This window comes from Dermacentor variabilis, chromosome 1, assembly GCF_050947875.1.
Source record: "Dermacentor variabilis isolate Ectoservices chromosome 1, ASM5094787v1, whole genome shotgun sequence".
Classification (NCBI taxonomy): domain Eukaryota; kingdom Metazoa; phylum Arthropoda; class Arachnida; order Ixodida; family Ixodidae; genus Dermacentor; species Dermacentor variabilis.
In genome coordinates this window covers 8101045-8125777 of record NC_134568.1, presented here as the reverse complement: position 1 = coordinate 8125777, position 24733 = coordinate 8101045, and the positions used below count along the sequence as shown (strand labels likewise).

Sequence of the window (24733 nt, the reverse complement as noted above, 5' to 3'; positions counted from 1 at the left end):
TGATCATTGATGGTTACGGACTGGATTCCAAGGGAAGGGAACCGTAGCAGGGGGCGGCAGAAAGTTAGGTGGGCGAATGACATTAAGAAGTTTGCAGGGACAACATGGCCACAATTAGTACATGACCGGGGTAGTTGGAGAAGTATGGGAGAGGCCTTTGCTCTGCAGTGGGCGTAACCAGGCTGACGATTATGATGATGATGATGATGAATTAGCAAGACGAAAGTCATCACATGCTCTAGTGCCTTGAATACATAGCACACGGAAGCGGCTTTGTGCTACTAACTTGCCAAAATCACCACATTTCGATCGAAGGCAATTAGCGGTCGCTGAAATATTGAGACATTTTCGTAACGACTATGCAGGATTGCCATCCGGTAGCGCTGATGTGGACAGCTGACTCAATAGTGACGTCATAGACAACAGTTCCTTTACCTCTGGAAGCTTGTTCGCCTGAAGTAGAGCTGCGACAATTGCTCGAACTGCAACAAAGAGCATGGGTAGAATCATCTGTGCAACACTAAGTGCCGCGGTGTTATCCTGGAATGCTGATGTTCCGGTCGCTATCTGCGGTGTGCGCTGAGGGGTGTCCTGAGAAGATCGCTGAGGTTGTCCTAGTACGTCAGGTTGCTCATACTGTTGTGATGTGTGGCCTTCAGTGGCCGTAGCAGAACGATGACTCCGCTGTCTCTGAGGCACTTGCACCGCTTGCTGATTTAATGCCGACGAATACGATGGTTCTTTTGATCTTTGTTCATTTGTTGAAAACTGGCGCTTTTTCTCTGGGCTTACTGCCTGAAGATTCTGAAGGGGCTCCTTGTACCGTGGTTGCTCCCCATGAATAATTCATGTTTGCATAAAGCATTGATGCGGCTTTGCTCTGTGGACATCCCGATAAGGAAACCGTACGATTACCCCCAAAATTTGCACTTTAAGCTGTCACGCAGACTTGTATTCAGCATGCTCATGGTTCTCGGAGCAGATTTTACATCGACGTGATACACAATAGTTTTTTGTCAGGAGTCCAAACCTCTGGCGGTTATAACACTTCAAGGTAGGACCAAGGTATTCTTCCACAGGGTGGCTGGTGATGCGCAAGTGAATTATCTGAGGCATTGGTTTGTCATTCTGAAGTGAAGGATTACACTGTGCAAAGAGCGGGATTCAACTGTACCATCCTCCAGACAGTATCTTGCTTGTTAGCGGACTGATATTGCTCCAAAATCTTTCAGAAATGCGAGCAGCTCTTCTTTAGTGGACTGAAGCGGCACGTAAGGAATCTTTCCGACATTACGAATGTACGAAGCCGGTAAGTAGGGTTTAACTCTTAGTCCTGCTACTTCATGCAGTAAAAACAGGTTTTTCTCGCGTATGTCATTGATCTAACATTCACTGAAAAATTTCCGTCTTTGTTTATTCGGAACATCTGAACATTTTCCTTTTCCGCCGAGTCAATTTCTGAGGCAGCATGATTTGGATTCATTTGCCAAAATTTCTTTCCTGCTTCTGATGGTCACAACGCCACCGGGATTCCTTCACTTCTTTTATTTTTGTAGGTCACGAATGTGAAAGGTGCTTCATCCCACTCAGCGGCTTTATAATGGCTTAGGTCATAGTTTGAAGTACTTTCGTTCTCCTGATTGGTTGTTTCATCAAGAGGAGGTGTATTGCTCTCACCTTCGCTGGGTTCCACCACGGTCACCGGAGGCGGGCAGTCAGCGCCTTAATGTTCAAGGACTAGCCGTGCCGGCTTGATGATGTCATGCCCATGGTGTGGGTTGACAGAATATTGGACGCGCTCCTGCGTTGCACTCACGTGCCTCAAAAAACGCTGAAGGTCATAGGGCTCGTATCGCCGCTCTCGGCTGCCTACCACCGTACCGGTTGGAGACACTCCGAGTAAAAAAGCAAAGAAGGCTCGTGGGTCGCTACACTTCTCACTCAATTCCTGAGCAACGAAGTACAGGAACAATGGAAAAAAATTGTTCAAACGGAAGTAAAAGGCAAGCTTCAAGGAACAGGGCCACCGCCTTGGAGAACTTAGAATACTTTTTTCATGCCAACGCCTCTTTAGCGTCATGTTCCCCCACACTGTGGTCTCGATGTGTGAGAGATTCGAAATGAGGAATATCGAATAAGTTATCTGGTCCCTTTTCTTCTCTACCGGCTGAGTGCTTGAGTTGCTGCGGTATCGAGCTCAAAGAAAAATGTCGCGTTGTACCACTGTCATGCTTTCACACTATACGGCGGGGTGCAGAACGCGACAGTGAAACTAGAAAGAAAAGGGAACTTATCTTGTTGCATTCGTGCTATTACCAGTTCCAGTTACTCTCGTGCTTCAATGCATAAAACAGCGTTTTCTTTAAAAAATAGCTGCAACGCCAACGCATTTCGTCAGAAACTTTGAAAATTAATATTTCGGAAAGGGTGCCGTCCAGAGAATTCGTTATAAGTGGATACGCCGTGAGAACTCAGCGGCTATAATTGGTAGATTTAAATATGCGGCGCAATGTCCGTAATTATAACGTTAATTAGCGTAATTACCGTAACTGTTCAATTGAACATCTTATTTTCTCGCAGAAGTAATGGCCGCATCATCGAGTAATTTAGATCAAGGTTTACAATTATGCTGTCTGCCATAGGCAACTTTTAAAAAATTTTGTGAAGCTAAAAAAAAAAGCACCCTGTATATGCACTGCAGTGGAAATGCCTAATTCTCTGTGCGTACAGCTAATTTCCTCATGTAATCAGTAAAGTACTTATGAGAGAAAATTTATTCAGTGAACAGTTTCTGAACAACACAATATGGTGTCAACACATTCTAAACGACGCATAGGGGTTCTCAAGTGCTCTTCTACATCGGACGAAACGTCGCTTTCCCTCGGCTGTCACCATTACATCTCGTTAGCTCTCAATTTTAAAAGTCTCGCAGTCTGTTGTCGCTTTTTCCTGCTTTTTCTCATCATATTTCGCAGACAATGAAACATTGTTTAGCTCAGTGCGCTCGTTAGCACTTTTTTATTGGACGGCAATCTTTCTGATTAATGAATACAAAGCTATCGTTTTAATCCCTTCTGAAGCGCACCGATTTTTTGTTCTTGTATTTTTTCTGTACACCCGAGGTCGTAAAGTGCTGAGTGTTTCCCTGTCCTCGCATAAAGGTGAGCTCTGAGAATCGAGAGAGTAAAAAATAAATTGTCAATAATAATAATAATAATAATAATAATAATAATAATAATAATAATAATAATAATAATAATAATAATAATAATAATAATAATAATAATAATGTTATCATCACCATTATTACTATATATGTAAAGCTACATACAATGAACAAAGAGGGAGGTAGGGAGGGAGCAGGTTGGCAAGTGCCACTGATAGGGGCACAACGCATGGCTACTCTTAAGGGGAAGCTTTAGCTGAGATGCTCCTATCTAAGTATTTTTTGTCTTTTGTGTTATTCGCGCAATGACCGCCTGACCGGCTCTTCTAATGCCAGAAAAACATGCCGCCAACGACACCGCTGAATGCTCCCTAACCTCTCGCCTCCCCAACGCCCTCCCATGCCCCTGTCTTTCTTTCTTCTTTCTTGTTCTTTTTCTCTTAATTTTCTTTCGCCTTGGTGTGGTCCCGGTTTTTTTTTTTGTGTGTGTGCTTATGTTTCCTTTCCTTTCTCCCCGCGTTCCCACTCTCCCGCTCTTGTCTCGTCGTCTTGGGAACGAAGCTCACAGACGTCGGACGACAGCGCTCATTACCTTTAAAACCAGCCGCCAGCAACAACACCCGCACGTGACGTCACTGCTCTAACCCTTTAAAACTAACATGACGAGGATGACGAGGCCGCCTTTGACGAAGATAGGTCCTCCTATAGAAACGTTGGCCAGCCTTTCTGAGGCACCTTATCCGTGTTTACAAACTTCATACCACTGTATAAGTAAAAGGAGAATTCATTTTTCTCGACAACAAAAGAACCAAACTTGACTGCGTGTATTGCATTTAAAAGGAAAACTTGAAATCAAGTGACTGTTGGTATTAAATTTTTTATTTTAGTCGTCAAGCTTTTATTAAAAATTGGCAAAACTCGCAAATTTTCAGAAAACGAAACTATCAAGTTTACAATACTGTAACTCAGCAACGAAAAATTATATCACAATTCTGTGAATTGCATCTGATAGTACATTTAAAGCGGACAAAATCGATATGTTCTATATGAATCTCAACATGGAAATACAGGTTTTGCAGAACGCAAGTACACACCGTAACAAATTCACGTATTATATAAATTGATATATAGAATTTGTTCGCTCTGTACGATCTAGTGGATGCTGTTTACAGAACCGCGATATCTGTTTTGATGCAGAGATATTAATTTTTAAACTGAGTGGCTCTACTTTTTTCGAACTTTCGAGCTTTTGAGTAATATTTTTACAATATTCATGCCATAAATCGAAATTCCGCTTCGAAGGGACACTATAATTTACCTTTATCTCTGAAATGCAAGAAATTTCATTTAAATCGGTTCGGGGGTTACCTCAGAAAAGCGTTTTTGCGTTTTGCATGTATTTGAATAAGTCGCGTCGGAGTTGGGCCAGAGCTAAAACTTCCTCTTAAAGAAGGAGAGGATCGAAACAAATTGAAGTGAATTAAGGAGTAAAGAATGAGAGCGGCGACGCTTCGCAAAGACTATTCTAAAGCAACTTTCTGTTCCCTTTAAAAACAACATATAGTAAATGAAGCGCACGTTTAATTGGCATATCTTTGTAGACAATTTTTTTACTCTCGTTTTTTTTTTTACCAGTACCTGCAGCTAACGCTATTAACAAGTGTTTTTTTTTTTGCCTGTCCCAGCAGATTCGGTTCCATTAAATATTGCCAGCGGCAGACTAACTCTGTTCTGCCCCTACCGTTGGATTAATGGAACGGTCTGACATTTCATGACATTAAAAAACACAACGGCGAGTTAGCTATATTCTTTCTATAGTTACCTTTTTATTCAAGGCCCTTAATAGTTATGCACGAATTGGACAAGTGAAGCAGGCTAATAAAGAGACAATGTGCGCTTAACATAAACGCTGGGATGAGCACAACTTTGCAGTTAGTTTCATATTACAGTGCACGTGGAAGGCTGTTGCGAAATTTGTCTTGAATAATCTTATCATGCCAGCATTTCCGAACTTAAAAGCCATGCCGGTCTTACTAATCTGCAATGGCGACGTCAAACTTCTAGAGTGCATTTTTGCCAAATTTTGTGACGCGCTCATTCGAATTTCAAATATACAAGGCCAGCTCATCCCGTGTCCAACCACACAAACCATAGTAAAGCCGTGTATCCTACCACGGCAGGTAAAAGTTCACTTTTTCGTGTGCGTCTGCGTCTGTCTGTGTGCCTGTCAAAGGAACGGAACGTCAAAGGAATGGAGCGATCTGCCTGCAAACGGCGTGCGCCACTCCACCCTGCATCATTTCCTAGCTGTCCTCGAGTGACTGTTTCACTAGGGTCAGCTAATACCACATATGGGACATTGGAGGCCCTTTTAGGTACAATAAGTAAATAAACGAATAAAGGAGCTCCAGTGCACTTCGTAACAAATTCGGCGGATCGAGATCGTTATCCTCGTGCTAGTCTCAGGCTTTCTGCTAAGCAGATATAACGGCGATACAACCCGAACTTGATCCCGCAGTTGCGACATGCTCTCTGCAGTGAATCATAAAGAAATTAACTGGAAAAGCTCCGCACATCGCAATTTAAGGGAGCAGTGTCTGGCTCTTTGAGTAATCCATCAGGGCCCGCGATATTTCGGTACCTGCATTTCCTTCAGACGCAGCCGTTACAAGGCAATGGAAAGGAAAGATGACAACAAAGAAAGAAAGAAAGAAAGAAAGAAAGAAAGAAAGAAAGAAAGAATAGAACACAGTTTTGTTGACTACCGGTGGGGAGCGACAAAACATCAGCCATCCACCGCTGTTTTCACAGGGTTCCTAAAGATGGCTCTAGGTTAGCATCGCGCGCGCGCGCGCGCTTTTCCCCCTCCCTAGCTCCACCGTACCGGCCCTCACTCACACCCTGTGCCTCACAGAAACGCGCCCTACTTGGCGCAGCCGTTCGCTACCACATTCGCTGTCCTGCAGCTCCGTCGGAAGCGCGAGCTAACCCCTGGACTCCTGACTCTAAGTTCGGACCTTAAGTTTCCTCGAGCATTTCGCGGGTCGTTCGTCGGCCTGTCCCCCCCGCGTTGGTTCCCCGGACACTCTCATTCGTTCTCGCTCGGTTGACTGAGGCTGCCCAAGCGGACCTACGGATGATGGTGAGCCGAGGGAGGAAGCAAGTTCTGCTTCTTCTTACGCGACTCGTCATCACGCTCTCTGCGATTCTGTTTTCGACAGCTCCGGGAAGCAGAGCTGATGGTAAGTACATTGGTGACTGACTTGAAGCTTAAGCGTTTTTGAATCTGTCGTAACATTTTTTTTCGGTGAGTTGTTGTTTTCGTGGCGTTCTGTTAGCGCATAAGAGGGTGGCTATTTGCATCTTTCAGCGCAATCTGTCACTGCATAGACTAGCCGGACTTCAGCCATTTTTTGGTCAACCTAAACAATAGGAATTATTTCGCTGCCAGATCTAAGTGATGGGTTAATCATCTGTGTTATCTCATTCTCTTATGTGGATAAATGCCGGTAGAAACAAAACTTATGGCTACATATAAACAAGTATTAAAGGTATTTAAAAAAAAAATGAACTGCCCATGCCCATACCCCAAAAGTTTCTCGAGATATGGAACTTATGCTTGCGGACATACAGCACAAAATAATTCATACTTGAACATGAGTAAATTGTTCGTATAGAGGTGTAAATACCTTGCCTTCAATGAACAGTGTGCAATGAGCTTGCAAGTCGTACGAAACCTCGAAAGTTTTGTACCGCTAGTAAACTCGCTATTCAATCGTGTACCATTCAAGTCGCGGTAAATTAGCCTTTTGCTCGGGTGACACTGAGGCTATGTCACACGTGTAGCCGAATTAGAGAGAAAAAAGTGACACCCTTCTTCTCGCTATTGTTTAGATGATTTTAGAGCGAATAGGATTATTCTCAGAGTACGTAATGAGACGCGCATTTGCTGAAAAAGTTCATAGAATTAGGCAAACATAGTTTCGGTGTTTCCACTCACATTTTTCTTCTATTCACCTCATCTTCACGCCGCTACTGCGTCCTGTCACACCCGCCGTGGTTGCTCAGTGGCTATGGTGTTGGGCTGCTGAGCACGAGGTCGCGGGATCGAATCCCGGCCACGGCGGCCGCATTTCGATGGGGGCGAAATGCGAAAACACCCGTGTGCTTAGATTTAGGTGCACGTTAAAGAACCCCAGGTGGTCAAAATTTCCGGAGTCCTCCACTACGGCGTGCCTCATAATCAGAAAGTGGTTTTGGCACGTAAAACCCCAAATATTATTATTATTATTGCGTCCTGTCACGGCGTGTTGGCACTCGATATTTTATGTGGTCTTTGCACTTCTCTTAAGGGATTATCTTTTATAAGACCGCATCCCGCACTACTTGATAGGACGTGGTTTGCGGGAAACCGCAGTGTAAAATAGAAATGAGGCGTGCAGACAGGACACAAGAGTAGAGAAGTGGACAACACGAACAGACAACAGACAACATGCGCAGGTGAGTTTTGTGTCTTCTTTCTTTTTTCGCCTCAGTGCTCCCTTCAATTGACCTCACTTCTATTTTGCATAATGAATCCTTACCAACTAGCTCAGCTTTCTGTCGTTCTAACCGCAGTGTGACTGGTCCTGACAACCAGAATCTGTGATCTTTAATGTGTGTTCTCGCTCGAAGCTACGGGGCGCGAGGTGCTCACTTGTGTGTTCAATTTTATTGCGATATCAATTATAGGAACACTTAAGACGCATTCTCGCCTTCGCTGTCACCGTCGCCGTCATGTTCCGTGTAAAGTTCAATGCGTTAGGATTTTCTCGCGCTCTGCACGCCGTATGGTGGAAGAGGGAAAGTGTGTGAGGATGTGCCGAGAGGGATGGTGGCTTGGTGCTCGCCGTCTCCAGGCGTGTCCACTGCCGGAAGCCACGTGATAAACGGCGCGCAAGAGAAGGGGGGAGACCCTTCCTGCGTGCCCAGGTGTTTCTTTCTGACACTAAATCAACGTACCACCATATCAACGTTATGACCTGAGTAAATCATATAGGATTTTAACATCGGAGGTATAAAGGCACAGCTGTATTCAGTGGCGTAGCTAGGTCTTCTGGCACCCGGGGCCCATAGGTCTTCTGTCACAACCCCCCGCCCCTACCCCGGTTGTAGTCGAGGAAGGCGAGGATATCAACAAGTTCCGGGTGTCTTCAGACGTATATGACACCTCCCCCCCCCCACTGGCCCCTTGCACCTGGGGCCCACGCCCCCCCCCCCCCCCCCCTGTTGCTACGCCACTCACTGTATTCCTTTCAGAAATTTAGTATAATGCTAGGTATTCGGAGAAAACCAGTACAATCCTATTTCTTGGCTTACTCTTGTTTCGCGTGAGAAATAACGCACGGTGTTTGGAAGAGGCCGTAATCACCTACATATAAACATGCTCTACATCCGAAAAGCAAACGAGGAACTCCTTGACAAAAATTAAAAAGAAAGAAATGAAAAATAGGACGGAGAAGTTTATTACAGCAGCAGTAAGTTCAATGATGGGTTGCAGCAGAGATATGTGAAAGGTCTTTAGATGCACGTCACAGAACCCCAAGTGCTCAGAATTAATCCTGAGTCCTCCTCTAGGGATAGCCTCATAATCAGATCATGTTTTCGGCAAGTAAAACCCCATAATTTAGGTTTTTAAAAGTTATGTGCAATGTGCACGTGATGAGAAAATTTGTGACATAAAGAATGCGAGCACCTGTGGTGTCGTGTCCTCTTTCTTGTACGTGTTTCTTTGCGCTACAATGGATTCAATGCGTATCAATCAACTCGCCCAAAAATAAGTTTTAATGCGAGCATGAACGAGGCATTTTTTGCCTATAGAAACATTCGGAACAAGGTTTATTTACATTATGTACAAAAGAAATCATTCCTCAATTCAATACCCTCCATGTGGGAAACAACGCTGACTTACGACAGTGTTGTTATTTTTTTTTTTCTAGCTCGGATGACGCATCTGAGAAACTAAACACTCATACTTGACGTCGTTGACTGCCTCCCGCGAAGCTTGTTTTTCACCACATTATTAGGCAATCGATGCGAAAACAGGGGCCCCGTATAACGTAAAACTATTCCAATCTCCTGAGGTCAAATTTGCGTAACCGCCGACGCAAGCATCGGGCGGTCACCCGCATGGTTGTCTGAACAAACCAATCAAATGCTTCCCTCGCTCTTAGGAGGTCCCCTCTTTCTTCCACCACTCTTTTCTATCCCTTGCCCCCTGTGCAGCGCGGTTGAGGTGTCCTCTCACGAGAGACGGTTACTGCGCTGCACTTCGCCCCAATTTTTTCCTCTTTTCCAAACAAGAATCTCTATCTCTCATAGGAGGTCCCTTTTGTTTGCTTGAAAAACGAATAACATTGCCTGCACTGAGCGGCTTGTCTTATCTAATTGGCTCACAAGAGGCGAGGAGCATGCTCAAGTGGAGAGGGATTCGATGGGGCCGAGCCACTGCACTGAATATCGATAACCGGATAAGAAGGGTGGTGCCGGCGTCTGCGATTGGCCCGCTTTCTCTTATATAGGTTGCGCTGGCTCGTCGACAATCACGGCGGCATGCAACAGAAGCTTAAGAATGACGCTAAAACAGATCCTCGGCAAAGAAGAGTTGGCAGAACGAGGTCGTAAACGTGCCGAAAGTTCTCGAAAACGTTACACGGCGACGCAAAAAGTTTTATTAGACGCAAATAAACTCATGATCTCCGGCAGGGGCGAGTCGCCAGAGGCGGAGCGATCGACGGCAGCCATCTTTTATTCCTTTCGGAACGGGGCAGCCTGCGGCTATTCAGAAGAAAATTCACTTTTGTTCAGCATGTTAATGCATCTTAACGCGTACGCGTCACTTTGACGCGGTAAGTTCTTGCGGTTTTGTGACGTCGCATGAGAGGCAGGTGAAGTGGGTGCAGCCCGAAAACTTTTGACAAATAGCCGAGGGCTAATGGCAAACGGCGTCGAATCAGAAATAACCATTTTTGGTTTTTTTTTGGTCAAATTATGCATAATCAGTGTGTAAACGTCATATGAGATGGGGAGCTATCGCGGTTTTCGTGACGTCGCCTGACAGACAGGTTCAGTGAGGGTGGTCCAAAAAAGTTTTTTGACCAATCGCGGTGGGCTGATTGCAGAATTGGAATAGAAAAGTTTGGAATAGTTTTACGTTATAGCGCCCGAGCTTTCCGAAGGCTTCCTCCTGGAAATAAGGGCAGTTGTGCGTCATCGACATAAATCTTGGGGATTTGCTTTCTCACTGATCTTTCCACTTGTACGAATCAGCCGAATGTGTTTCTTTTATTCACAAATGTAATGCAGGCGGTAAACAAACAGCGCAGGCAACGCCGCCTCATCATCGATTCTATTTTACATATCTGCTGACAGGAGCTCGAACTTGCGCTCCTGCTTCCGATATCTCGTCAGTTGCGTACCGGCGATCGCCTTTAATTTTTTAAAGATGTTTTCGACATTCTCGTAGGTGCGACAGATTCAAGGGCCTGTTTAGAAGTAAAGTGACTTTCAACGCTTACTTTGCCTGCTTGAGCCACCTGATACACTTGGAAACTTGCATATATGCAAGGCAGGGCGCTGAATGGTATACCGTTCAGCGCCCTGCTCCCTAAAACAAGGTTAAAGAACTGCACATTCCTCAGTGACGATATTTTCAGACATAAACAAGAGATATATCAACTATACGTATGATATGTCTGATAAAATAATTACGCGACGAGGGCATAGCAACACTGGGAAAATTGACAACACGGTCCCGTACAATCTATGGCGAGTCCATCTGCAGATGGACTGCAGATGGCTACTAGCTACTATAGGGAGTGACTGCACTCACTCTCCTGGTTACACGGGTGGCCTTAACTGTGGTAAATGTACCGCGGTTATCGCCAAACGCGATTAGCACATTTTCACAGCAGGCAAAGCGGCGGTTAGGGAGCTAACCGCGGTTGACTGCAAACCGAGCATGGCGACCTCGGTTCAGAGTAACCGACGTCTCTCAAACGGTCAAGATGGTGGACGGTACGTGAAAAGAGTGTAGTTTCTGTCTGTCGCAAGTCTTTTAAAAGTCTGTCAACTAACTTAACGCGATTACGGAGGGGATGATAATCATTTGGGAAGATGATATGGCCGCTCCGCGCTGAAATGCTTGGAATGCGCGCCTCTTTACACCTAGATGATGCAACGCTCGACAGCAATCTTCCCACGGACGAAGGACCCTACAAAACGGAAGTGCCGCTGAATCTCAACAATATGAGCGAGTGATGTCGGTAATTGCCTTCATCAATTCAATTATGTAGGTGACACTGTTTAGAAAACCTGCCAGACAAATTAAGTGCACGAAAACTTGCAGTGTATATGTGACGATGCGTCTGCTCGAGCATTCTGCGCATAGGCTGCAGCGGCGCCGATAGCTTCGATAGCAAAGACGGCGAAACACCTGAGGAGTTGTCGGACGTGCCGGGGCTGCGGGCCGTGCTATCTACATGCTGTTCACGCTGTACTGATCGGGTGTAACAACTAGAGTTGATTTGGACTTTGGTTTATTGATTTTGCGTCGCAATTTGTTGGCAGTCCAGTAGAAATGGAAACTATCAGCGTGCCGTATTCATCGCTACCGTAAATCTTGAATATGAATGCCCATGTAACACTGACGTACAGTGGTTGGAGTTAACCTTGGTTAAGTGAGATATTGCTGGTCACATTACCGTGGTTAAAATTGTCCGTGTAACAAGGGTGACCGCAATTAAGAAGAGCTCCCTGACACCACGGCGTTCTACTTATTCATTTATTTATTTATTTGCTCCTTTACTTAGTTTACCTTTCATACATTTTTGCAGTTCGCTCTGTTCTGAGGGGAGGGTAAAGAGTGTCCTTGTGCACGCGCACCTCTAGTATCGACAATCATCATCATCATGTCTTTATATTTACTGCAAGACGAAGCCCTCTCCCTGTGATTTCTAATTACCCCTGCATTGGGCTAGCTGATTGGAACTTGCGCCTGCAAATTTAGTAATTTCATCACCCCACCTAGTCTTCTGCCGTCATCGACTGCGTTTCATTTCCCTTGGCACCTATTCTGTTACTATGATGATCCACCGGTCATCTACACTACGCATTACATGGCCTGCCCAGATCCATTTTCTTTGTCTCTTAATGTCAAATAGAATATCGGCCATCCCTGTTTGCTCCCCTGATCCACATCGCTCCATATCTGCCTCTTAACGTCATGCATAACATTTTCCGTTCCGTCGCTTCTTGTGCGGTCCCCTAACTTGTTCTCTATCTTTTTCGTTAACCTCGAAGTTTCTACCCCATATGTTAGCAGAATGCAATGATTGTACAGTTTTCTTTTCAATGGCAGTGTTAAGCTCCAAATCATGATTTGGTAATGCCTGCCTTATGTACTGTAAGCCGTTTTTATTCTGCTGTAAGTTTCGTTCTCATGATCAGGATCCCCTGCGAGTAATTTACCTAGATAAATGTACTATTGTGCAGACTCTAGAGGCTGACTGGCGATCTTTCATTCTTGTTCCCTTGCCAGGCTATTGAACATTACCTTTCTCTTCTGCCTCACTCTTACACTTTCTTGGTTAGGGTCCTCAGTCATTTGTTGTAATTCGTCCCCAGTGTTGCTGAACAGGACAATGTGATCTGCAGACCGAAACTTGCTGAGATATTTGGCGTTCATTCTCAGTCCTAAGCCTATTCAGTCTAATAGCTTGAATACTTCAAGCATGCAGTCAATAGCATTGGAGAGATTGTGTCTTCTTGCGTGACCCCTTTATTAATAGGTAACTTTCTAGTTGTCTTGTGGAGAACCAAGGTAGGGGAGGAATCTTTGTAGATATTTCCCGAGACATTCATGTATGCCTCCTGTACTCCTTGATTATGCAATGCTTCTATGACTGCTGGTACCTCAACTCAATGAAACGGCATCAGCGACTTTGATACATACTTGCTAATACGAGTGGAGTCGGAACTGTGGTTCACACTTCTTGCAGTATAGGCATTGTTTCCGTGGCGAATGTTCTGCTCCTCGGTTACACGCAGTGCAAGTTGCGCAATGTTGCGACAGATGCGCACCTCCTTCTTTCAGCGACCGCACATGTTCAGCTGCACGGTCATTCACGCATCTACCCGTTTGGCCCACATAGATGTTCCCGCAGGTCAAACGTATTTCATATACCACACCGGTGTAGCACTTTACAAACTGCTTTCCATGTTTTTTTTTTGGTGCAGCTGCTCCTCGTACCCTCGCTCGCGACGCGGGCGCAGAGCTGTGCTTGTTTCCGAGGAGCCGAAAACACGACTGGGACGCTGTGTCTGTTTGCCACCTTTTTCATATTGTGGGCTATCATATGCACATACCGAACCACTTCCGGCTTCGCAGCTTGTTTTTTTTCTGTGCGCACGGTTTCTTGACAATGGCACCTTCAATTTTCTGCAAGATCGCTTCAGCCACTGCTGTGATAACCGTGCTTGGGAACCCCGCCGAAATCAACCTATCAACTTGCTTGTCAAAGCTCGCACGCATTGCATGGTGATACGATTTCACGAGAACAGTCTCTAGACAAAGTTTAGCAATGGAACGTTTTTACAGTTTTTGAATGCGCTGACGCATAAGGAAGAAGCTCCTTTTATTCTTGAGGGGCGTATTGCCAACATACATGCTCTTCACCCAAGGTAATGTTAATGTCTAAAAACTGTAATTGCCCCTGCAAGGGTAGTTCATGCGTGAATGCCAACCTCCCCCCCCCCCCCCCCTTCTCTTTAAGACTGTCTAGGACAGTGCTTACACCATCTGTGTAAGTCAAAACGTTCAGTTTGTTAAAAAGTATTAAAAAATCGTCAACATACCTGAACACTTTTTGTACACCCTTTCCTCTTAAAATTGGCTCCAAGGCGCTATCAATACAGGTTAAGAAAATATTAGTAAGCCCCGGGGCTACTCAGGATCCAATACAAATCCTTTGTCTTTGTCGATAAAACTTGTTCTCAAAAGAGAAACATCACACCAAGTCCGGGACTACGCAGGATCCAATACAAATCCCTTGTCTTTGTCGATAAAATTTGTTCTCAAAAGAGAGAAACGTCACACGATCTAGCAACATCTAGCCCAAATGAATGTTGTCCTGATGCGTGTGATTCGTTGTCAGGGAACCATTGCACGTTTCTTTCAAAACACCGAGAGACCAGGGTCAAATTAGGTAGCTGCTGTAAGTAAGCCCTCGCAAATATGTCGAACTACCCTCGTTGAGGTAATAAAAGTCGTGCTGTGTGGCAAATGATGCTAGTATCCTTCCCTTTGAATCCATCTTCAAACTCCCCCAAAGGGGATGGTTATCTCCAGTGAGAATCGTAGGGCCGGGTGTCGCTGATAAGACACCGTGCAGTCGTTTAGAGTCGAAGCGACTTGAAGGAGCAATGTAGACAGCTATGACAGTGAAGGTAAGCTCCTTCGCTTTTACAATTAAACAAACGTACTGGTTGTCGTCATGAGGCGGGACTGGGTGAAACACGTATGTCAGATCATATCTAATATATGCAATGACCTTGCTCACGTCACAGGTAGGGGACATGAATTCCTCATAGCCAGAAATGCGGATGATATTTTGAACGTTCGGTGCGCAAATTACGATGATGGGAAAACGGTTTTCGATAACAAAGTGTCTAAAAGCTGAAATTCGTAATTTGAGGCGGCGGGTATTCCACTGCAATAGAGACGCTTTCTTGACTTTTTTGTGGAAGGGTAGCGAGGGGTGTACCAAGGTGCTGTGCAAACCATTCAAGCACTGGGCTCAGTGTGTCTGGTACTTGCAGTGTGCTACGAGCAGCTTGAGTGTACATACTTGTCAGCAATAGACGCATGACATTCGTGAGTGACTTTAGCATAGCAATCACTCATCAATCCTTCTCTCGCATATGGACAGCTGCAGCGACATTGGACTTTAAGTGGCGAATCATGTCCTGTGGCTCTTTTGCGTGGCATGTTTTCGGCAGCGCTGGCCACACCTCACTTGACGAAGCATGAATAGCATGGCCGCATTCTTTGCTGACATTCGTGCTCTTATTGGAGACAGATGGAACCGGAGGCGGAGTTGAAGGGCGAGGCATCTTCCTTGAACCATAAGAGGATTTCGTAGGCTTTCGTTTGCCGGAGTGATGTCGCCTTATTGCAGCAGAAGCATCTTGTGATGATCTATCTCTGGCCATTTTCGTCAAGATTTTCTGCTCTTTCTTTAGGCGTGGGCCATCTTTTGAGGATACAGCGTGCGAGCCTTGACAATCTGGGCATTTGAGCGCCGTGGTACGGCAAGTGTCAGCGTCGGGTTGCTCGGAATATCGTGGGCACATTTTTGAATTTCAGCAGACAGCACTCACGTGCCCAATTCCTTTAGACCTTCTCCACTGAAGTGGTTTGGGTATGAAAGGCCGTATCACAGCCGAAAGTGGCCGACCTTTACGTGGGATTGTAGGCAGTCACCTTTAAAGGCGAGCCTTACACAGGTGGAACTTCCAAGGCGCTGAATTTGCGGTAAGGCAACACCATCTGTCGCAGGTTTGATTAAAACTGGCAGGTCGCTGTCACTAATTGATATGCCAATGTCATAAACACCACCAACCGTGGTTTCGTTGTCCTGCGAAATGAGGTAGTGGACATCGTTGTTGCCCAGGAGCTTTATTGCGCCAAAGCATCGATTGCGCTTCGGTTGTGGACATCAATAGCCAGGACGCTCTTTCGAATAATAATTCTGATGTCCTTGATTTCTCCTGGGACAAGAGCTTCCATAGAAGCCAAAATCCCTTCTCGATTAAGACGGTTGAGGTTGTCGGCAGGTGTGTCCGGCACAAAAAGAATTGTGTGCGCCGATGGCTTTCGCTGTGGCATGACGGTTGACCTATTTGAGCAAGCCCGTTCACAGATGTTTCGTCTCTTGGCCTTTCGGTGTACGACTACCTCGAAGCCTTCTTCATCTGAGGCATCATCGCTTGAGCAGGAGTAAAACGCGGTGGTCGCTGTCAGCTTAACTTGGAGGCAGTTTCTGTTCCTCGGGCCAGTTACTGCCGAAGCAGTCACGTCGCGTCGGCGTTCTGCCGACTACACTTCCATTGCCGTGGCAATGGAAGAGGCGGCTCTCAGTAAATCCCGGGGAAAAAAAACCAGAATACTGCAGCGCGAAGGAACAATGGTCTCTACAAACAATCACTGCAAGACATCAGGAGCTAGTTAAGAAAAAAAAAACGAATGACTCAATTCATTGCTGTAAAGATTTTTAATCTCAATGAAACCGCATGAAAATAAAATGCACTTTCGCTCTTTACGTTCGCTCAAGCTATCAAATTTTCCACATACCGACGCTACACCGAGAGTGACTATCATATCGCTGGACCTTGAGGAAGGCTGATGTACATCCAAACTTCCGTTTTGCTGAGCGCGGGTTCACGAACTGAATGTTTCATTATTTTAAGCGAATCAAGTTGCGTGGGCGTCAACTACGCGTAATGCCAGTACTGAAAAACAACAACAAACATGCGTTTCATTCCAATTACGTTCGCTGTACTTTCAGATAATAATTAAAATCCACTAAAAGCCCGCTAGAAATAATTTTAAACGAGAAAGACCATTCTGCATATCACATAGCTCCCGCATATATTGAGTGGTGCAGCCACTTCATTGTGTTGCTTTAATAATTGCAGTAAAACCTCGCCAAAGCTTCACTGCAGTGTGTTGTCCTAAATAATTGCTAAGAAAAAATGCAACCATCTCCAAGGTTATAAATAGTATGCAGGAAGTTTTGTGCAACGTTAGTGGCAAATAGTTTGCTGAGGCACTCCCAATTCCAGGAAGAAAGATCTCTGTACTTGCGGGTGTAGCCTCGATAAAACTTGCTACATGTGCTTCTTAACGTGTTCTCGGAATTTCCTCGCCCAGTCGCCGCTTCGCGCTGCATTTCCGCAGAACGCCAGCTTGCTGATTCAGCAGAGAGAGCGGCATTTCTCATTTGCCCTACAAAACCCCCCGCACTTCAAGAACTGCAGTTTAAGTATTGTTACGTTACTCCTGTTCTGCTCTTCTACATACGTTAAAGTGGGGCAAATATAAAGGAAGAAAAAGAAGAAAAAAAAATAATAATATAAAGCTGCTCTTCTACAGTGAACACGAGAGGGACGGTGCTTTTTCATATTCAGTGGACGCCAAGTTCGACTGACGATGCGGAACAGATGGGCAGAACGCGCCGCCGTTCCCCTTTGCATTCGCGTCTAAGACAAGATAATAAACATAAATATTGTGGCGGTTACGGAGTGCTGATGTGTTCCTTTAAGAATAAATGTGCACTTGCGCATATTTTATTTCAATCATTCTTGTTAATGTAGACAGCATGAAAGCCTCGAAGCAGAGCAGTCGCGATACTGCATGCAGACATCACTGTGTGTACGCAGGGGCCAGCTGACTTGCAATGATAGTTATCACCAGCTTGTAGTGATCATTGGGCATATTGCGATATATCAATCGGCCTTCTAAACTCCAGTTATATCCCCGAAGTCCAAGGTATATACGAGGGCAAATGAGAAATGCTTTGCCCCTATATTTTATTAGCCTAAGTGACGTACGTACAGGTAATTACAAATATACGTACTCTTCTACGTATCTTACGCTGTTTTCCACATAGTGCCCACACCGGTTCAGACATTTGTCCCATTGCAGCAGGAAATTTGAGATGCCCCTGTGGCAGAATTCATCCGGCTGACTGTGGAACCACTGTAGCACTGCTGTCTTGGCTTCACGGCCCTTTTGCGAATTGACAACACCACCACCTCACACTACTCAAAGCGAGACAACTTTCCCCATGCGTGGGCTACACTCCCTTGTGAATTTCTATTTGTGTTCATCCCTTTCTCCATACAAAACGAGTCACACTTCGTTGCTCGTACGCCGTGGACGTCTGAAGCGCAACCACCATCTTCAACAACTGGCAGCAGCGCCGTGCCGCGCAGCTACCGGCAGACAAGGCCGGGCACGTCCAAGAAAGGTCCACCGCTGGGAATCGATAGCTTCGCATTTACAGCCGTAATTTGGCTTTAGAATAATAGACGCAAAGACTTATAGCGAAGCTGTATATGGCAAGGGAATTTCCATCTTCCGTTGTCCGCGAACAACCCGCGAAGTGGTTCACTGGCGCCCCTCAGCACAATAGCAAGAACGGTCGTGCCACTGCTCACACGTTCGTCGTCGTCGTCTCCTCCCACAGCTGGCTCCGTCGCCTCTCATAGCTTAGGGGGGTATGAGCCATCCATTGGCAAAATGAGACTATCGTCGTAGTCGTCGTCGTCATCATCATCGTCATTATCAATTATCACCGTCAGCAGTGGCTCGAGCATCGTCGTCTTCTTCCACAGCTGGCACCGTTGCCGTTCATCATTCTGGTGATGGTGGTGGTGGTAAACTTTATTAAACGCGGGAAGGGGAAAGGGGGAGGTGGCTGAGGAATCGCGTAGAATCTCATCTCTCTTGTGTCGTCGTAATGGATAGGCAGCGTTAATTTTTTTCTATTTACTGTGGTACGAACCATTACTTAAGGGGGTATGAACCATTCATTGTCTTACGTGACGGGCGCATTTATTAACGGAGGCAATACTAGTAGAATGTGTGTGCATACAATTGTCACGATGACCACCGATCAGGACAATAAATATCTTCCTACCTTTGTTCAAAATGCTACGTCCCCTCTGTGTCGTGTGCTAAACAGCTTCGCCGGTCATCCACCTACACAGAGGGGAATAGGTCATGATTTTCTGATTCGCCCTCTATTACTGAAGTAGGTTAAAATGAACATGTGCTCATTTTATGGTTTTATTGCGATAGCAGTTAAGCCCAATCCCATGAGAGCAATTTCTTGCACGATCGACATCGATGAGCGGCAGCTTCGAGTGACTAAATGGGCAGTCGCGCAAGCAGATTGCTCGTTCCTGTCGCTCGGTCTCTTTATTCTGGAAATATGCATAGCTTGGGACGCCCGGGAGTGCTGTGAGCAACTAGCCAGACCGTGAAGCTTGAACAGCATGTACATCGGTAAAGCACTGCCGGTAGTCGCACGGAACGAGCAAACGACCAAATTTTCATAGGTTCATGGTATAAAAACCTAGTAGTGCAAGACCTTCGTAAATATTTTGTGTTGTCCTCTGCAGCAAAATCAATCAAGTTTAAATAATAAAACATGCGTCGCGCCATTCTCAGTGCGCATTCACTGCCTTCATACCGGCTACACCCTGCAAAGACTTCCTTCAAGGTCGTCGCTCGCGTGGGGTTCGACTTACAGGCGGCGAATGAACGCGACAGATATCTCCGTCACGTCGCTTCTCGCAGTCGCGCTAAAGATCGCTTACTTGCATGATGTTTATAGATTATATGGTCACTCGAGGCGAATTTTCGCCATGGCCATTAAGTTCCCTTGATAGTCGAAGCGTGATAAGACCTCGCATAGCTATAGATGCGAGGGAAAGCGTGCAATGGTGAACCGAGAAGGATGGTGGCTTGACGCGAGCTTTCCTCCCGCGTGCCCAACGTTAAAAACCACGAGAACAAACGCGCGCTCGCGCGAGCAGCAGGTGACGTGCGTCTCTTGCTGTACCCCAACTGTGACTGCGTATGGGTGTCCGTGCGGCTGAGCGCATACGCGGGCCGTGCGCCGTTTATTGGACGTTGTCTGCGGCGAGTGCATAGTCTCACGAGTCGAGATGGCCGGTCGCTTCACGCGCGTTGTGTTCCCGCACGCCTTGTGACGGGGGTCGCGTAATCTCAGGAGTCGGATACGTGTTGAAGCGAGACGCACCCCGAGGCCCTCGCTCCACGAGGCCGACGCTCTTCATCACGACAGCGTTGTGGCAGTTAGTGTTCGCTGTCATCGAGTGAGATGCTGTCCTGTGCGCGCTGACACCGAGTTTGATAATTTAATTACTAAGCGGATGTTTGCTGCAGTGTATACGGTGGATAAAGCCACAAACCTTACTTTGTGTAGTTGTCTAACACTTTGCTATCGCTATCAAGGCTTCAGCTTTAGGGCATAACTGGGACACTCTTTTTCGATATTCCTTTTACTGTAGATGGCATGAAAGCTTCGATACTCTGAGCAGTGGCGTCATGACGTGCTGAGATGACAATGTCAATGCAGGTCCTGGCCAACTCGCGATGACAGTTATCGCCAGCAAGTAGTGATCATTCTTAGTAGCGACTGACAAGCTATTTCGTGATCCAAAGTTTTTTGTGAAGAGCCTGTGTATGTCTTTATCATTCAAATTTGTATAATAATGTTTATTATTCAAGTGCGCTTGCTTCACAAAAAAATCATAATTTGGAATTCAGTTATACCTCCGAACTTCAATGTATTTATTACAGGTTACGCTGAAGGCTATCCGCACGGACTTGAAGTTCTTCAAATACGAGTACTGTAGTCCGAGCACGGGTCACCTGCCGAAATATATAATTGACTGTGCACAGCTTTGTTTGCGATGCCGATGGCTTTTGCAACGTAAGATGATCTATGGTCCACTTAACCTGCCGTTATCAGTTATGATTCCAAGTCGGCTGAATAATATACAAAATCCTCGAAATACTCTATATCCGCTGAAATCACAATTTTATGGCTTAACGAGCCTAAATTCGCGAGATTTACAAGGGGCAAATTTACTTAAACTGCAACACACTTTGCGTGTCACTATGTGCAATATTTCACTATGGTTTCATTCACATTTCATTATTCATAGTATTTATTTTCCATTTATAGAAAAGTGCGGGAGACTGAGGTTAAAAGCCGACATTTCCGGCTTGAGAGTCCCTGATTTCCTTACAGTGAGGACAGGGCACAAGCAAATGTACTGTACCTAATATACTTTAAACTGAGAGTTTACAAAATCATGAAGTGTTTTTTTTTTCTCTTAAATAAGTTGAAGATGGAAAACAGAAAATACACAGTCACATCGATGTATATCTTGAAATATCGCATAAACAATGCTAATATGGTTTAGGCAATCAGTAAAAACATTTTTCCTGTAAGAGACTACATTCTGAGGATGTGAGGTCTGTTACGTTGATACTGTGGCTGTGATAATTGTTGAGTAGTTTTACAAGTGTTGTCAATAATCGGAAGACCGTTATTCGTACGAGACCGAGGGACGTTGTACTAATTAGGAATCCATTCAGTGGGAAATGAAACATTTCTGTGCGTCGTTGCGATTTCAAACACGTCTTTAAGGGAATAAAGCGGAAGCTTGGGCGAGTTGGTGATTCAATATCGACGTGTCTGCACAGCGCAAAATACGAGGACAGAATTTAGTAAAGCAATGAATGGGGCTAGTTGGTGGACGTTCGTGATTATATTGCGCATAGTGTTACACTGGCGAGCATAAGGAACAAGACGCAGACGTACATAGCGCAAGCTACCAACTGTTTAGTACTGTTAAAGAACACGCCTATATACAAGGAGATGTGGCGAGGAGGATGGGGCAGATATAATGTACTTGCGCTACGTACGTTCGCGTATTGTTCCTTATGTTCGTCAGTGTAACACTAAGCGCAATATAATCATGAACAAGGACAGAACGAACGACACGAGACGCAGCGCTTGTCTCGTGTCCTTTATTCTGTCCTCGTCTTTCGCTCTGTGCAGACATGTCGACATCTTTAAGATTCTTAAGATCTTTAAGATTATAGTCAAGCTGTCTTTGTAACCTCGGTACATATACATTATTTTCCTTGACAGCGTTAAATTTCTTGAATAAAAGTCCTGCGCGTTCCGTGTACGACACACTCTGAATTCTACTTCGAAGCTCTGCTGCCTTACGAATATTTTGTTCAAGTTGGTTTCAGTGGTCATTCCCCATACTAAAAAAAAAAAAAACAGTAATTTAAACCCGCTGCGGTGGCTTAGCCACAGTGGTGCTGCCCTGCTAAGCATGTGGTCCTAGGATGAAATCCCGGCCGCGGCGGCTGCATTTTCACAGAGCCCAAATGTAAAAACGGCCGTATCCCGTGGGTTGGGGGAATGTTAACGAACCCCAGGTGTTCAAAGTTAATCTTAAGTCCCCCCGCTATGACGTCCCTCATAATGAAACCATGGTTTTGGCATAGTAAAACCCCAAAACTAAATTAAATTGAGACTATAACTTATATGAGAGTGGAATAAGGAGTTATACAACAATAATTTAACGGACGTCGAAAAAAATAGAACTATTATGGTTTAGTAAATCTGCCACATAAGTAAGCTTGCAAATAATAGAGCTCATAGGTTCGTCCCATGCAGTGCTGGGCAGTGTCAGAGTTATATGTATCTTAGATGGCAGCTTACATACTGTTTGGATATCGTGTATCTGTGTCAAGGTAAGTCTGGCAAGATGCGTATCAGTATCTGTATTACCGATACATGAAAGAATGTATCGTGTATGTTCAGATAGAAGATACTGGCTATCGCCACATCACCGTGCAAAACTATAAACGTTGGCTAAACTCCCCTTCTTAAGCGGATACTGCTGTCACTAAAGCACCTGAATAAAACTAAAAGCAGTGACATTCTCTTATCTTTCCACCTCAGCCCTCCAGCGAGGATAGGCGATGAGGTCTGCACATCCCTATTGGTGGAACAGAGTCACGTGGGGGCACTACACATTGGTATTTCTCTAAAACTCCTCGTGAAACTTTGCGCGAACAGACGGGGACAAAGATAGAAAAACAACGATGCGCGCGTTGCAACAACTGGTTTTAGATTTCGGAAACACCAGACTTAAATACCATAGAAATCTGTCAAACACATCTCAGGATTCCACCTACGGCGCACACATGTATCACGTGATTTGTCTGGAAATTTATAGATACGTGGAAAGTAGCAACATTTCTTTATCGTTAATTAGTCGGAATATAAAAAAATACTCGATGGAGCCCCACATGACGGCAAACCATACGCCGTCGGTTTCATTCAGCTGCGGATAACCTCTTCTTTAAATCCTTGGTTTAAAGTCATAAAACACGCTGTATATTGTGGCGACTGTGGCTCTACCGTTGCAGTGGCTAGCTGTGGCAGATGTTTCTTTGCAACTTGGGTCAGCTGCGAGTTTGGTTAGCATTTAGGGTGACACAGGTAAAAGTTATCGGTGACTTCGAAAGTGGTCGTGTTATAAAAACCGCTATCTTTTTTTCTCAATAAGTGACTATTTTTGTGTTAATTTTTGTGCAGGTAGCTCTGGTCAACGGCTCTGTGCAGTTGAATTCGGGGGTGTTACGTGCCAAAACCATGATTTTATTGCGAGGCACTCCGTAGTGGGGGACTCCGTATTATTTTTGACCATCAGAGGATCTTGAACGTGCCCCCACTGCGCGGGACTCGGGCGTTTTTGCATTTCGCCCCCATCGAAATGCGGCCGTCGCGGTCGGGATTTGATCACGGGCTCTGTGCAAGTATAAACGTTATAATAGCTTCGCAGTCAAATCTGCTGCATCTATTATCTAGAATCTTGTGTGCCCTTGAGCTAAATCTCTCGGTAAATAGAGCTGCTGATAAACGAAATTTATTTGTATGGTCCGTCAAGGTCCCGGTAATTATTGAATGAATAAATAAATAATTTATTTATTTATTAATTTCAATACCTTCAACGCCCGAAGACGTCAGAGAAGAAACTATATACATTTATCTGCAACTGCAGTTTAAATACGGAAACATTGAGAATGGTGGCATTGGAGGCGGGCAGGTGATTCCATTCGTTGGCTGTCATTGGGTTGAATGAATCAGAATACAAATTAGTGCGACGAAAAGGGATGTAAACTTTATGGGGGTGGTTAGTAAGACATAACAGGTAAGTTGGCTCACTCACAAGATCACTTTTCAAGGGTGCATTATTAAATATCATGTGAAGAACTGATAAATGCGACATTTTCCTGCCCAATAAAAGGTAGGGAAGCTTGAAAATCAGTTTATAAGCAAGAATAATTTGACGAAATGAAACGTGCGATGCGTTTTTTTTCCAATACTAGTTGATTAATAAGAAATGCTTGACTAGGATTCCAGAAGGCTCATGCATCTTCAAGCTTAGACCTTAGAAAGAGAGTCCACTGTATATTGAAAATGAATCTTTCATGGATACTAGCTTGGGGCTCAGTGGATATTATTTCTTTCTGATTTGAGGCTATGACATTAAGCTACGCAAATTAAGGTATATTTCGAAGGATTGTTAGGCAAACAGTTGCCCGAGGTACATCTGGGTTCTTGCGTTTTTCATTGCGTTCCTCACTATGTAGTTGCGTGACATCCCGAGCCCACCGAAAATCAATTCCCAATGATATCAGGAATGATTGGCAGGCTGCGCTGAGAAACATAGCCAACGTTTGTTAATTAACGTCCCTCGAACTTTCTCTACGTCGTTTGCCACACGTAAAGTTTCTTTGATCCTAATTAGCGCACATGATGCACCTCGTGGACAACCTTGTTGCTTAAATACTAGCGCCGGGTTACTTTGCGGCTCGAATAGCCCAAATTGTCGCCCCTT

At 45.0% G+C, this 24733-nt stretch overlaps 1 protein-coding gene across 1 annotated transcript in view; it reads left to right on the top strand.

Moving 5' to 3' along the window:
• Positions 1 to 6201: 6201 nt before the first annotated feature.
• Positions 6202 to 24733, top strand: part of LOC142572509 (uncharacterized) — a 157024-nt gene continuing 138492 nt past the window's right edge. Inside the window, exon 1 of the mRNA XM_075682064.1 lies at positions 6202 to 6408. Within this exon, the coding sequence (XP_075538179.1) occupies positions 6303 to 6408 (106 nt within the window). The 5' untranslated portion in view covers positions 6202 to 6302. The remainder of the gene's footprint in view (positions 6409 to 24733) is intronic.